Below are 13,548 nucleotides of genomic sequence, written 5' to 3'. Positions count from 1 at the left end.
GTTCTCTCGTTTTGTCGCACATATAAGCTTTGTCGAATATCATTTTTATTAGTGCATGTATATACATGTTCTATTTACACTACAGATTATAAGTCTTCGGAAAAAGCGGTATTATTCTCAAGTATAGCAACTTCGAGTAAGATTTTCAGATAGTAAAGTAGATTCTATTTTTCTTCTTTTTTATATATTATTAGCTACGTTTTCCCTTCGTTATCTCTTCTTCGCACCGATAATAAAAAGGTGAATACGCTTTTCACATCGTCAAGCCATAAAAAACTCGTAACTTAAAATTTTCATTAGTCACGAGAGTACCTAGTGATATTTATTCGCAAACATGCGGAAAAATAATTGCAATGTCGCTAGTAATCATAATTTATAGTTACGTCGTGTATATGCATTTTACTTGTGATATAGTAATCAATATCACATTTAATATATAGTACAAAATTAATTTAATTGCGCGACTGATTAATTCTGGCAAATTCTCTGTAAACACTGAAACTAATTTATTTGTGAGATTTAATCATTATATTCGTAATTGGTACCAGTCAAATTGCGTGAGACAATTTTTCGAAGTTATCAATATTAAAAACTTATCAACATTAGAATCCGTATTCGAGATATTTCAAATAGATAAACTCCGACACTCTAATCCTGGGTATTCGAGATATTTCAAATAGATAAACTCGGAAACTCTAATCTTGGGGTTTTTTTAGTTATAAGCTTTTTACGGCTTAACATCGCTTTTTCTTATTACATCGAGTAATAAACATCGAATTATCGATGCCGATTGTTAACTACTATCTTTTAATCCTATCCATAAATACTGACTGGGGTATGACAGTTTTTGCGTCTTAATAAATAGAACAGATCGCTGTTGCCTTCGCAAAACTTTTTGTTTTTGTCTTCCATATAAAAAGGCTTGTGTGAAAGAAATATCTTTAAAAAAAAGAGAAAAAAACCTGACATTTTTAAACCTCGATAAGCACCAAAACTCTTTCAGTTTTCGGCACTGTATCTACACAATGTTTGAAGAAACATTTTAAAATCCAAAGATTTATAAGAGAACGAGACCTTTATGAAGAAACGTCTAAAACCTTTTTTATATTTCGCATTAATTATACTGGAATGTTTCTTTATGCAATGATATGAACCAAAAAGTCAATATTGCTTTCTGTCTAAAGTTAATAATACATTGCATATTGCACTAGATTATATCGGCCCATCTATTATTTGAATCTTTCTTTCTTTTTTTCTTTTCAAGTGCAACTTTTTCAGATAATGCGAATGTCCAGGTAATATGCAACAACGTATCAATGTAAAGTTCTCTTTTCTTTTGCAAGAATAGGAAATTCTGCGAAAATAACGACGATCTGATGATTATGAATCCAATGAAGTTTAAATGAAACAAATTTATTTAGAAAACAGTGTAAAAAAAAAAAACTAAATACTAAGTTAAACAACGTAAAATCAAATTACGCTACGACGAGAGTGACGCTCAAATCGTGCAAGTTTCGTATACTTATACATACATGTACCATTATATGATCAAACTTATATAATTAGTAACATTATTATTAACTATACATAACTGCTGTGGAAGAAACCAAATATCATTAGCATGCACGCATCGTCGTTACATTGCGGGAAACGTAACATTATTACGGTTAAAACGCAGAATCATTACGATGTAACACGTATCCGATGGCGCAGCTATATTATTCCCTACGATTCACGTTCGCTCAAGTCTTCTGCTAACATGTGTGCGAATCATTTAAATTAATTCACCGAGAGCAAGTAATCGGAACTGTGCAATCTCGCCGAAAACCGGAGATTCGTATGCAAAGCGACTGGTGAGTGGTTCACCTGAATGAAAATTCAGCGGTGGAGAACGCCATGGGATTGAACATTTCGAGAAACGCGAATAAATAAGCTCGGACAAATATGCTCATCTTACATGTATATATGTATCGTGTCCCGCTCATCTAATTAACATACCCATGCTTGATCATTCACAGTGGATTCGACTGGGAGGTCACTCTACATTGTGCTTCCAGGGCTCGGAGCTTCTCGAGCCTGTACATTGGATCCATCATGTCCTTCTCGTCAGCAACCACGGCCGAAGACTCGGTAGTTTCTGCATTATTTATTTTGCATATAATTGAATAATTAGAGAAAATATTATTTTGTATGATTACATTACGCGCAAAATCGCCGGATTTCGAAAGTTCAAACGAAGTTTATGGATTGTTATCTTTATTTTTTACATGCATTGAACTGAGAGCAAATCGTTTTGGTAATATAAATTGTTTTATATTCCGCAATAAACTTGCGGAAGGGCTAATTAATGGATTTAACTAGCGCTGCTTACCCATAGAATATTGATTATGCGACAAAATAGTCTGGTTCTTTCGCGCCTGATCGATCTCCCTCAGTCCCTGTTCTATGAAGTCTTGGAAGAATTGATGGGATTTGACCAGAAACGGTTGTACGTCGGCCTCCGGATATTGAACTTTGAAATCGTATAACTGCACTAGGCCCTACGAAAAACGAATAAAAGTATTCTTCAAACTGTAAAAACGTCAAGAATTGTCAAATGTTAAGAGCTTAAGAAATGCGTATTAGCAATACGTTTTAAAGTGCAAAATAAGTAAAAAAGATGCACTAATAATTTTTGCAAATATATAATAATTTCCAGAATCCGAATATTTTAATTTACGTTAGATTAAAAAAAAAAAAAAAAAAACATTTATTTGTGTATCTATACATACATACTTCTTGCATGTGCTCTTTTGATCCAATTTTCTTGAATATTTCTGCCAATTGCTGACGAGTTGACTTGGAAAAGTGTTTTGGTGTCCTTCCCACATTATTTGATTTTGGCGTCATCTTTGCTGTGGCATTAATCTCATCTGGCTTAAGACTCTATTGAGATAAATGTCATTAATTAATTCCTAATTTATATAATTTGACATATCTACATGTAGTAATATTAATATCTAAGATAAACGATACAATTATTTCAATATTTAAAAAAGTTATGTATATAATTATACGAAACTAACCGCGATTAATCTGATTAAGTAAGCCTGTAATTCAGATTCATTTGTATTGTTTATTAGCGTCAAGTGATTAAGTATCGAACTGCCTTTCACTCTAGTCATACTGTGAAGAACTGTCTTGATTGTCCGCAGCGGAGTATCAGACTTTCGTTTCTTCCACCATGTAGTAGGATAATCCTAGAAAAATAAAATATGTAAAACATATAATACATATAAATGTTATCGCACTGAAATATTAATTTAAAACATAGAACAGCGCAATTACAACGTTTACTGACTTATTAATAACTCATGTTAATTGCAAAATGTGCACAATAGTAATCTTTATTATGCATTCTCATTTACTTGAATAAGATGAGAAATTGCATTACCTTAAGGAAACGATGCACTTCCAAGAGTATTGTATCGTAATCTAAATCAGCGGCCCAATTTGACATTGTTTTCACTATTTTCCATAAGCATTTCATCACCAACTCTTCGTATTTCGAGGGAACATTTGACTCAGCGCAGGAATGAAGCAGCTTGATCAATACACTGGAAACAAACGTAATAAAATACAAGTAAAAAATTAAAATAAACAATATCACATTATTGTTTCTCTTCTAAAGCGTACCATATAATGGTGGTATGATTAGAATTGTCAATAATTTTCACCATGATGTTATTGATCACTCTGTAATATGCTGCAGCCTGATGCAAATGCTCCAACTTGTTTTCGGCCAATAAACTTATCATCTGATCTACTAATTCCTTCAAATGTATAAAAGGAACATTCTTCCCGAGAAATCCACTGTCATAAAACTGGAAAAAAATTGAAATTTTTTATGAAAGTTTAATTTAAACCTTGTATTAAAATTTCTTATCACATGCTTTGTCAAAAATTAAATTTCAGTTCTTGTTTCTTTTAATGTATATTAAATTGTTTATTGAAATGTGTAATCTATGAATTCATGACATGTTTCTCTCTAAATTGCACTCACCACAAGTATAACCAGAAATGTGTTTCTGAAGCCCCTGGACACATCCGCGTTTTCTTGACGTAACGGATACGTTTGCAATAGCTTTAATTGCATATTTATCGATCCGATAAATTTATCCTCCTTGGATTGCAAGGTAATCGCTTGATGAGATTTTAATAACTGTAATATAAAAAAATACTAATAGATATTTATACATATATTACGTAGAAATACAGAAAAACTTTGCAATTTTTAAAAAGCTTATTTTTTTCATGTAACATTGATTTCTTCCATAGACCAGGAAAATGAAATAAATGCCTGGAAAGTGCTAATTTTAATTGCATTCCCGTGCCAAAGATATGATTTTGAGAAAATAATTACGATGTACAAAAGCTATACAGAATATTTTTCGAAAATTTCAAATACTTTTAACATATTCGAACGTCAAGAGAAAAATACAAACGTTTTCTATTGCATTCATGGACTGTATCGCAGTGGGTAAATCCATACTGGCCATGGACAAGATGTTACGCTCAAGTGTGTCATCTTTACTGCTAGCAGTAGATACAGGTGATACAACGGACGATGATTTCGATACTAATAATTTCGGTGGCGAAATCGGTATCATTCTGAAAAGTTTAACGAAAAATTATTAATTTGTATAATAAATTACCTTAATAATAAACAATATTAAAGATCAAATAAAATAGTAAATTATTTAAATATAATTAATAATCTGTGATTTCACCATTAGGCTCAACTTACTGTGTTTTAGGCGGGTTCAACACGTTAGCTGGAGGTTCGTTCAAATCTGACAAGCTGGGTTCCACTAATATCGGATTGCGATATTTCACTGGAGCACTCAGTTCGAGCCTTTGCAGAAAATCCATGTCTAGTCCGAAGGGACCTGAAGGAACCTTTGCTTGCAACGATGTAGGAGAATTCCTAAAAGACAAAGACACAAACGCATTGCATATAGATATGTCGACGAAATCTTTGAAATTCAAAAAAATCACACATCACAAATTACACATCAAATACACTACTCTTGGATACAATATATATGATGCTTAAAGATATCAAATAATTAAATTCATATATTGCATCAATATAAACAGTAAAAAATATTTTTTCTAATTTGCATTGAATAAAGTAACGTGAAGCAGGAAAAAGTAGAAAATCCTCATTTATCAATTTATATCATCTAATATAATATACGTATCACTGTGATAAGTTGGAAAAAACAAGTTGAAAAAACAATATGTGTTGTAAATAGATCATGCTGTATTATGTTATTTTATAGCCATTTAAATCCCTAGAACCCTTTTGTATTTCCTATTTCTGAAACGAACAGATGGAACCGTTCAAGGTGTAAAAGAAAAAAAAAGAGAAAAAAAGTGAGAAATTAAAATACAGAAACTGAAACTGAAATGAACAGATATATAAGTGACAGTATTCAACAATAGACGAATTATTGTTAGCAGGATGCACGATAAAATTCCGTGGCATTTCCCAGCACCAAGTTGTTAGAGCTCGCCGAAAAGACGTCATGTAAATGATTAAAATGACTAAAAGCAACAAACGTTTTTAAACCATCTCGATCGGAAAGATGATTTTGCGTATTTGTTTCGCTGACAATTTCCTGGTCCAATTTTGAAGGAGATTCGGTTTTAACCACAGAAGACACTTGCTCGTCCTCATTATTGTCAGTGCTCGTGGCACATGCCCTGTGAATATGTTAAAAGCGAAGCATGTGCGAACATGAGTGACTTGGGAGATAATATATATTCCACGAGAAAATATTAAAGAAAAAAAAAAATATGATTTAAAAAAAAAACGATTCTTTCTTTTTAACAATCAGCACTATAGTAGCTGCAATTTTGTAGCATCATGTGTAAAAATGACTCACAGCTCTGGTACTGTCTCCATTGGCTCGGCAATCTCTTCCTGTTCCTCTTCGTAATCCGCCTCCATGTCATCCGTCGGCGGGCTAGAAGTTGCGACCGCAGGCGTGGAGAGTCTGGTAGCGGATGCGGATTTTGTGGGCCGATTCTTCGCTGCTCTCTTGATTCGTTCGTCTAACAGGGACCTATCTTTCTCCGATATCTATACGCCGAATAATTGATTGATGTTTCCTCTTCTTAAGTTGTAACTTAAATCAACTACATTCACCTGCATACCTGTCCGATAAGCTTGAATACACGTTCCCCTTGAAGGAAGTAGGCCTGAACGATGCAGTTTAGCGCGGCGTTACGAACGGAATTGTCGCGATCTGCGATCTGCTTCGCAACTTCCTTCAACGCCACGGACGGGGTGGGTTGACAAACAGAAACTCCGTAATTTTCAATTAGCGATCCTAATTGATCCAGGCATTCTGCAAGCGCCGACACGTTTGCTTAATTCAAGTCACACTTTCGTAATATTTTGCATGGAAATGGAAAATCGAATCGTCTACCTGTTCGTTGTCGAGCATTCTTCGACTTCAAACCCTCCATTACGTACGAGAATAATTTGCTCACGGGATATACCAAAGCCATTTGCTTGAATAAAGCTCGTACGCCATTACGCACAGCGTCCTTCGGGTCACCTATCTATTAATCAATATAGCAGATATAATAACATTACATGCAGAAAAAATGAATGAAGATAAGAAATAATACGAGATTAACGTACCTTGATAATGAGATAAGGTATAAACGACGCTGCTTCAGTTTCTAGCATATGATACTGGTCTTCAATTAACATATTAAAGACCAATTGTAAGTAATCCAATCCTTTCAGAAGCACCGACGGATTAGTATCGAAAAATCGCAATGTCAACCATTTGAGAATGAGATCGAGATTAGACACCAATGCTTTGTTATTTCCATGAAGATCCTGATAAAAGAAACATAAACAAGATTAAGAATCGACATTATTAAACATGTACATGTATTTTACAAATGTTATTTTGCAATATAATATAAACATCTTTCAATTTTCAATTGACGCCTTTTTAGAAGTCACAAATTTATGTAATTTGACATAAATGGCTTACTTTTACATAGTACAATCAAATTGACATTAGTAAAGTTTGTCATAAAGAAAAAATATTAGATATTCTCTATATAAAATTTATCGTGAGATATCGAACAGTATACTGATTTTCTCATATTTTGATTCATATGTACACTTACCTCAGTAAGTGCTTCGATAGCTTTCAGATGATATCGAAAATCAGAATGAAACATGTTTGCTCTCAAAGTTTTATTGACGTTTGCAGCAGTCATAAGATCTTTCAGAAGCTCGACGAACTCTTCTCTAGGCGTGGTGAAATTCCACTTGAGCACCTTCAACTTTTGCTCGTCGATCACACGCTGATGCTTGAGGTTGTTGACCACCAATAAAGGACTGGTGTCGACATCATCATCCTTCTTACGAGCGCTACCCGGTTTTGATGACGCGCCCTTCTGAAACAACGTACGGTTAACGATATATCGTAAAAAAAATAAAAAAACAGTCTTTATAAAAATACTTCAACAAAATCAAATTTTTTAAAAATTAGAGAGAGAGCTAACATTAATTCGCACAGGTTTGATTCGTTAGAATGTTTAGTTTTATTACCGACTTAACCCCTTTCACTACTTTCGCGCCCTTCGCTCCCTTCTGAATATTGTCGTCTGACAGTTCTTTCTTAGGTAGAGGCTTTATAGGTAAACTAGGACGAGCTTTGTCCAGTGCGGCAATCACTACTGTCCTCGATCCTGGCTGCAAAAATCACAATTTTCTTTACTATCGTCATAAGTGATAGTAATCGTTATGTTGCACTGACAAATTTATTAAATTTTAATGTTATTATTACGAGCTATTGAAAGATCTATATATTTAGGAAACACATTATGCAATTCGTATAAATACCTTCAGTTTTTCGGTTTGTCTGACCATCGCTTCGTAAGAGAGATGAATCATGTAGCCGAGAACAGCTTCCTGAGCATTCTTTCGTACGTCCGAGTTACGATCCTCTAGATTAGCATACAAACAGGGAAGGCACACGAAAAGCTCCTCTTTGGAAATCTGTTTCACCGGGATCGAGGGCAATTTCTGCGCCAACCAGTTCCATAGTTCGGATCGCAATGTCGGTGAGCCCGTCTTCAATGCATCGCCTATCATCTCGCCGTCGAAGAATTCCTTATAGCCGCACTGATCTCCCCATGTATTGATACAGGAAATCGCGGCAGCTCTGATCCAATTTTTGCTGTCACCCAGACATGATAGAAATCCGGGAAATAGAACGCGAACGTGTTGCTTAACTGGTGGTCCAATAGCCGTCGCCATCGTCTCGCATATACCTAAAATACATTTACATTATTAGTTAATAAAGAATTTTTTAATTATTGATTAAGAATAATCGTGCAAAGTTAACATTAATTACTGACCTAGGGCTGCTTGTGCAATCTTGCTGTTGCTGTCCACTAGACGCAGGGCCAACCCCTGCGGCAAATCGCCGATGGTCGACTTGATGAATTTCGCTTCGCTGAGCATAGTGTTCACCTTCTGCAACGCTTCGTTACGCACTTTCCAGTTTTTATCGGCAAGTTCGGTCAGCAGCGCTTCGGTGATCTGGGCGCTGATGTCAACGTGCGGGATCAGTTCGTTGAGATCCTGTTCGCTGCCCGCTTTCTTCTCCGCTGAGTCATCCATGTCTTCCTCTTCATCCTCGGCGCTGATGGCGTTGGTCTTCTTGGACTTGGCGCCGCGAATAGGCGCCGGTGGAATTTCACCGTTGCGCTTCTCACACTCTTGCTCAATCTGTTGCCGCAACGCAGGCTTCTCGTTATCGAAAAACACCAGCAGCGTTTTGCCCATGTAAAGATACAATGTGCCTAGCAAGGTTATTGCGGCAGTGCGCACGTTAGGATTCGGCCCCGCCACTGCCTTCTTGATATTCTCCAACATAGACTTGATGTTGAGACCACAACCTGAAAAAGATAATTGGATAAATTAATAAATTTTGATATTTTGCATACATATATTTTATCTGTTAGTAAAGTGAATCAGAAAATTGCAACATTACGAACCGAACTCCATGAGTCCCCGGATCAGCCACAACAGTGTCTCCTGTTGTACTTTAGGATTCTTCTGATTGAACGCGAATTCCACTACCTCGTCCGCTACATACTCGAAGCTCATAGCCTCGGCAATCGCCAGCAAAGTGTCGGCGGCGATCGAACTGTTCTTCGCGTCCGCCAGCTTTTCCGCGATGTCCACGAGGCAGTATTCAGCCACGGTGGCAGGGAAGGGATGATTTTCCGCCAGATACTTCACAATCTCTACGCGTAGTTTCAACACCTGAAAGTAGAAATTAAATTAAGTGTTTCACTATAAAAGCACTTTTCAATTTTTTTTTTACAATTGAGAAATAACTGAAAATCAACTCTAAATTATATATAAATCAAATTTATTATCAATATCGAATAAATTATATATTGATCTTAATTATATCTTTCACATATCAATCTTAATCCCATTCTTACCTGAAAATTTGTGTCCTTGAAGCCAGGCTTTTTCGCCAAAGTCCGTACAATCACCTGGGCCGACACCTCCGCCGAATCCATCGTCTTGACGGTATCCGACAATTGCGTGACCGCGGCTAGACGCGTTTTCCAATTACCGTCCACGAGACCGGTGATTATCTCGGCTGGCAAAAACTGCGCCGCCATCTCCTCAATCTCCTCTGGACTATAATTCCTCTCCATCGGAACTGCTTTCTTTGATGTCGCCAGATTCGTGAGCGACGAGGAACCGCCAGCTTTCTTAGTCGCTGCCTTCTTTCCGGCCGCGGTGTTGGGTCTTCTCGCGGCACTCGATTTGCCACTCTTCGAATTCTCCTTGTTCGCCTTGTTCGCTCGCTGCGATTCCACTTTAGCCGGAGCGGTGTTGGGTCGTTCCTGCTTCTTCGTACCACTCGTCACCTTGACGACTATCACTGCCTTATCCGCGCATTCTTTGATCTTCGTCATTTTCAGATTGTCAATATCTGTCAAGAATGGCATCATCGCCTTCTCACCGATCAGCTTCATCGCCGTGCCGAGCGCTTCCGCTGAATTATCACGTACCGTCGGATCCGGCTCGTTAAGCGTCTTCAGCAACGCGCCGGTGTAAGATTTGAGAAGCTTCTTGTTGAGATTTGTAGGTGGTGTATGCGCAAAACATCGAGCTAAGTACGCGGCCGTCTCGGCCTTCACGGCCGGGTTTTTGTTCTCCAAGGCGGCTAGAGTGTCCTCGAGAATGAGATCAATGCTTATGCTCTGATAAATGGCATCGGCAGCCTCCCGCAATGCCTGCACCACTGATTGCTTCTTCTCGCGGAACTTCTCCAGAATGGTAGGTAAACAGGCGGTGGCATAAGGCTGAAATCGTTTCTTCAGACCCGCGGCCAGACCAGCCAGACACTTCCCCGCGAGCGTGACCACCAGCACATTGGTGTCCTTCGAGATAATTTTTTTCAAGGCCCTTACCACGTCACCGTAGTCGCCGTTCTCCAGTTTCGGATTATTGACGAGCGTTTCCAGCGCTTCCAGCGCCTCCTTCCGCTCCTGCCACTTCTTCGCCTCAACTTTTTCATAAAAGTCCTTCGGCAGTTTTGACAGAATGTCTACAGGCGACAATAGATCATACGGATCTATATCCGGGATTGAAGCACCGTCCGCGTCTTCATTGTCGTCCTCGCCGTTATCGCTTGCCGCTGCTGAATCGCCATTGTTGCCCTTATTCTTCGGCTTCTGCGAGCGTAAATAACGCGTAGGCACCACCTTCTCATCGGCGAGATTGCTAAACTCTGCCTCAAGCTCCGTGATATGCACCGGTTTCAATGTGTTCAACTGCTGCTTCAGGCGATCGCCCACCCATCGATACATCTCCACCACCATAGCTTTGCCTTCCTCTCGCACTGTCTTGTCCCTGTCTTCTAGAAAGCTTGCCATCTTCTTTATCAGTGGCTTCAAATTGATCACTTTAGATCCAAACTCCTTGAGCGCCAGCGTCAAGGTGGCGATGCACGCCGAAACAATTTTCGGATTCTTTGCCTCGGTGCCCTTCAGCAGCTCCTCCTGCACCGCCTCGTGCTTCTCGATCTCGATATACATCAGCGTGATTTGCACAGCCAGTTCCTTCGTCTTGGCTTTAGGCGCGGCGATGCATTTGGACACGATGCCGTTCATCACCTCGATAACTATCTTGCCGGCGATCGCGGCATTCTCCGCGAAAGCCAGGGTCGCTTCCAGACCCTTCTCCTGCGCGGCCGCATTACTATCTACCACGAACTTCTTGATGAAGCCAACGTACTTGTTCCACTCTGGGGACTTCTCGTCATCGATGCACTGGAATGTCTTCACGCACTCCTCATATCCATGTAAGCGCGCTCGCCAGGACTACGCAATATTGTACAGAAAATTAGTTACTTAAACCGATACATTGAACTTAATCTAAAGCTATTAATTTCTTGTATTTACAATATCTACATTTGACTCTAAAATAAAAATGTATTCATACGTTTATATATCCAGTTTACAATATGTTCACTGAAGTAATTAGTGAGAAAAATATTACTTGACAAATGTAAGATGCGAGAAATACCACAAATATTTTGAATGTGGTCGGTACCTTGTGCGCACAGCGCTCCTCCAGGGGCAATTTCATATATTCGGTATCCTGTTCCATGATTGATTATTCTGAAAGAATGACTCATTTGGGATATCCCTTTCGTTTCAAAGGAAGTAACATCAAGCTAATGTAAAGGGTCCATATGTTTTCTCATATCGACGAAGTATGACAATTCAAAATAAACACGCAAATGTGCAATTCTGCAATAAGTGAAAGTTTGACACACGCCTAGTTAGAGCGCACAGACAAATAGCACTGAATTAAACAATCAGATTTCAATTAAGGGTCCGTTTTCTATTACTGAATTGGCCGTCCTAGGTCAGAGTTTCTTTTTCCTTCCAATATAGAGTAAAAATGATCAACTCTGACCTAGCGAAGCCAGTTCAACGATAGAAAACAGAGTATAGGAATCTCAAGTGACAAATTCAACACGGACTCCTCATGAACCCTTTTCAAAATAAAGCTGAAAATTGAAAGGGGGTAAGCGTAACGTTAAATACACAAAGTCGATTTTCCTTCGGTTTAACACGAGAGATACTCTCGCGCGTTTATTTTACACGCTGGAGAAACGACGGTTTGGAAAATACCTGTCGGCCGGCGAGTGTCGTCACTGGTGGAATAACCGAAAAAGGAATTCTCGACGCCGAGTTTCGACACCGCGCTCCGGCGGACGGTGTCCCCCGTCGTCGCGCGCTTACCTCAGTAGCGGGCTAGCGGCGAGCGGCGAGGCAACGGCATAGAAGTCGACGAACAGCGGAGGGCGGAGGTAAAAACCAGCGGGCGAAAAAGCGCGCGACGTCGTCGCGACGAACGGCGCGCTGAAACGAGGAAGGGGTGCGACACCGAGAGCGAGCGCAAGCGTGACCGCCCGACGACTGTCTCACAGTCTCACGCGGCCATTAAATCCGTCGCGTCAAATTTTCAAATGTACAATGCCCCGTGTAACTGTCAAAGGTGAACGCAAACAAAACGATGGTGGTGCGCGTGTATCTAGAGCGGCGAAACGGTTTCCCGGCGGTGAGCCGTTCGATGCGTCGAGTTCGGCGTCGCGCCGACAGGTGGCGCGAGATACGACCTCGTAAAGGCCCGTCCACACGCTCAGTAGCAGTCGAACATGATTGGCTCTTCCTTTTAGAACCAACCAATCAACGTAGAATGTTGATAAGACGTACTCAACAGTTGTGTCTGCTGAACACGGCCATTTTCACCAACCACGGTTAGCTTTGTTACGCGCAATGGCCTTAACCGACGGTTAAAGTCCCCACCAATTCGAAACAAATAAAATTTGATTGATCGCCATAATTTTTTCGTGTTTCTGGAATTAAATAATCGAACGTCGCAATCTGATTCCATTCCATTTATGTTACAATTATCGAATTTACATCGCTCACGATTTTTGCACAATCCACGTGCGCTCAATGAGACGCTTAAAAGTTATTAAATTTATATTGTTCGATTTAAATTCAAGTCGATTAAGTACACGTCGCATGAAATTAATTCACTTGAATTATCCCCAGATGCAATTAAAGTTTACGAGAATTTCTCTCCCTTCGTTCCCCAGCACAACGTTGAAGATTATCACAATTAAGAATTTTAATCGTGGCAACGATTATAATCTTTTTCGTGACAAATCGTCACCGCGTTTCGACCAAGGATTCTGGTCGTTCTTAAAACAGTTAAATTAGATGTGATTTTAGATGCTTATATACATTAGCATCTTAATCAAATAATTACATTCATTGTGAAATTCTTAATTGTGTTAATTATCATCTGGCGAAGTAAATGATACTATTCTGTTGAAGATTTTGTGTCGCGCGTAATTTCGAATACTTTCGAATTAATACAAATCGAGCAGCAAACGATAGCCTGTACATTTCCCCCGATTA

At 38.9% G+C, this 13,548-nt stretch overlaps 1 protein-coding gene across 3 annotated transcripts; it reads right to left on the bottom strand.

Annotated features, from left to right (window-relative positions):
- Positions 1 to 23: 23 nt before the first annotated feature.
- Msps (msps cytoskeleton-associated protein 5) lies at positions 24 to 12,661 on the bottom strand. 3 transcript variants are annotated; one of them, XM_077426726.1, is made up of 21 exons: positions 12,250 to 12,661; positions 11,663 to 11,730; positions 9,535 to 11,430; positions 9,079 to 9,349; positions 8,437 to 8,979; positions 7,919 to 8,349; positions 7,625 to 7,768; positions 7,198 to 7,470; positions 6,695 to 6,898; positions 6,477 to 6,612; positions 6,202 to 6,395; positions 5,931 to 6,127; positions 4,787 to 4,966; positions 4,485 to 4,650; positions 4,043 to 4,201; positions 3,676 to 3,863; positions 3,434 to 3,596; positions 3,066 to 3,239; positions 2,776 to 2,925; positions 2,372 to 2,540; positions 24 to 2,137 (listed from the first exon to the last, which is right to left on the bottom strand). In XM_077426726.1, the coding sequence occupies exons 2-21, from the start codon at positions 11,717 to 11,719 to the stop codon at positions 2,013 to 2,015; spliced, it is 5,820 nt and encodes a 1,939-aa protein (XP_077282852.1). In that variant the 5' UTR covers positions 11,720 to 11,730; positions 12,250 to 12,661; the 3' UTR covers positions 24 to 2,012. The 3 variants fall into 3 exon arrangements, with proteins under 3 accessions (XP_077282852.1, XP_077282854.1, XP_077282853.1); XM_077426728.1 differs by having other exon boundaries at positions 7,198 to 7,467; XM_077426727.1 differs by having other exon boundaries at positions 12,361 to 12,661.
- Between the last annotated feature and the right edge of the window lie 887 nt (positions 12,662 to 13,548).

This window comes from Temnothorax americanus, unplaced genomic scaffold (genome assembly GCF_048541705.1).
Source record: "Temnothorax americanus isolate GAGA-0224 unplaced genomic scaffold, ASM4854170v1 Scaffold12, whole genome shotgun sequence".
NCBI classification, from domain to species: domain Eukaryota; kingdom Metazoa; phylum Arthropoda; class Insecta; order Hymenoptera; family Formicidae; genus Temnothorax; species Temnothorax americanus.
This window is presented reverse-complemented; position numbering and strand designations above follow the sequence as displayed.

Bases quoted from the DNA above. Each gene is read 5' to 3' on its own strand.
- Msps (XM_077426726.1), bottom strand. From the start codon at position 11,719: ATGGAACAGGATACCGAATATATGAAATTGCCCCTGGAGGAGCGCTGT. The intron at 8,980-9,078 runs GTTCGTAATGTT...TATCTTTTTCAG, and splicing joins CCGGGGACTCATGGAGTTCG to GTTGTGGTCTCAACATCAAG. The intron at 4,202-4,484 runs GTTTGTATTTTT...TTTATATTACAG, and splicing joins CCATGAATGCAATAGAAAAC to TTATTAAAATCTCATCAAGC.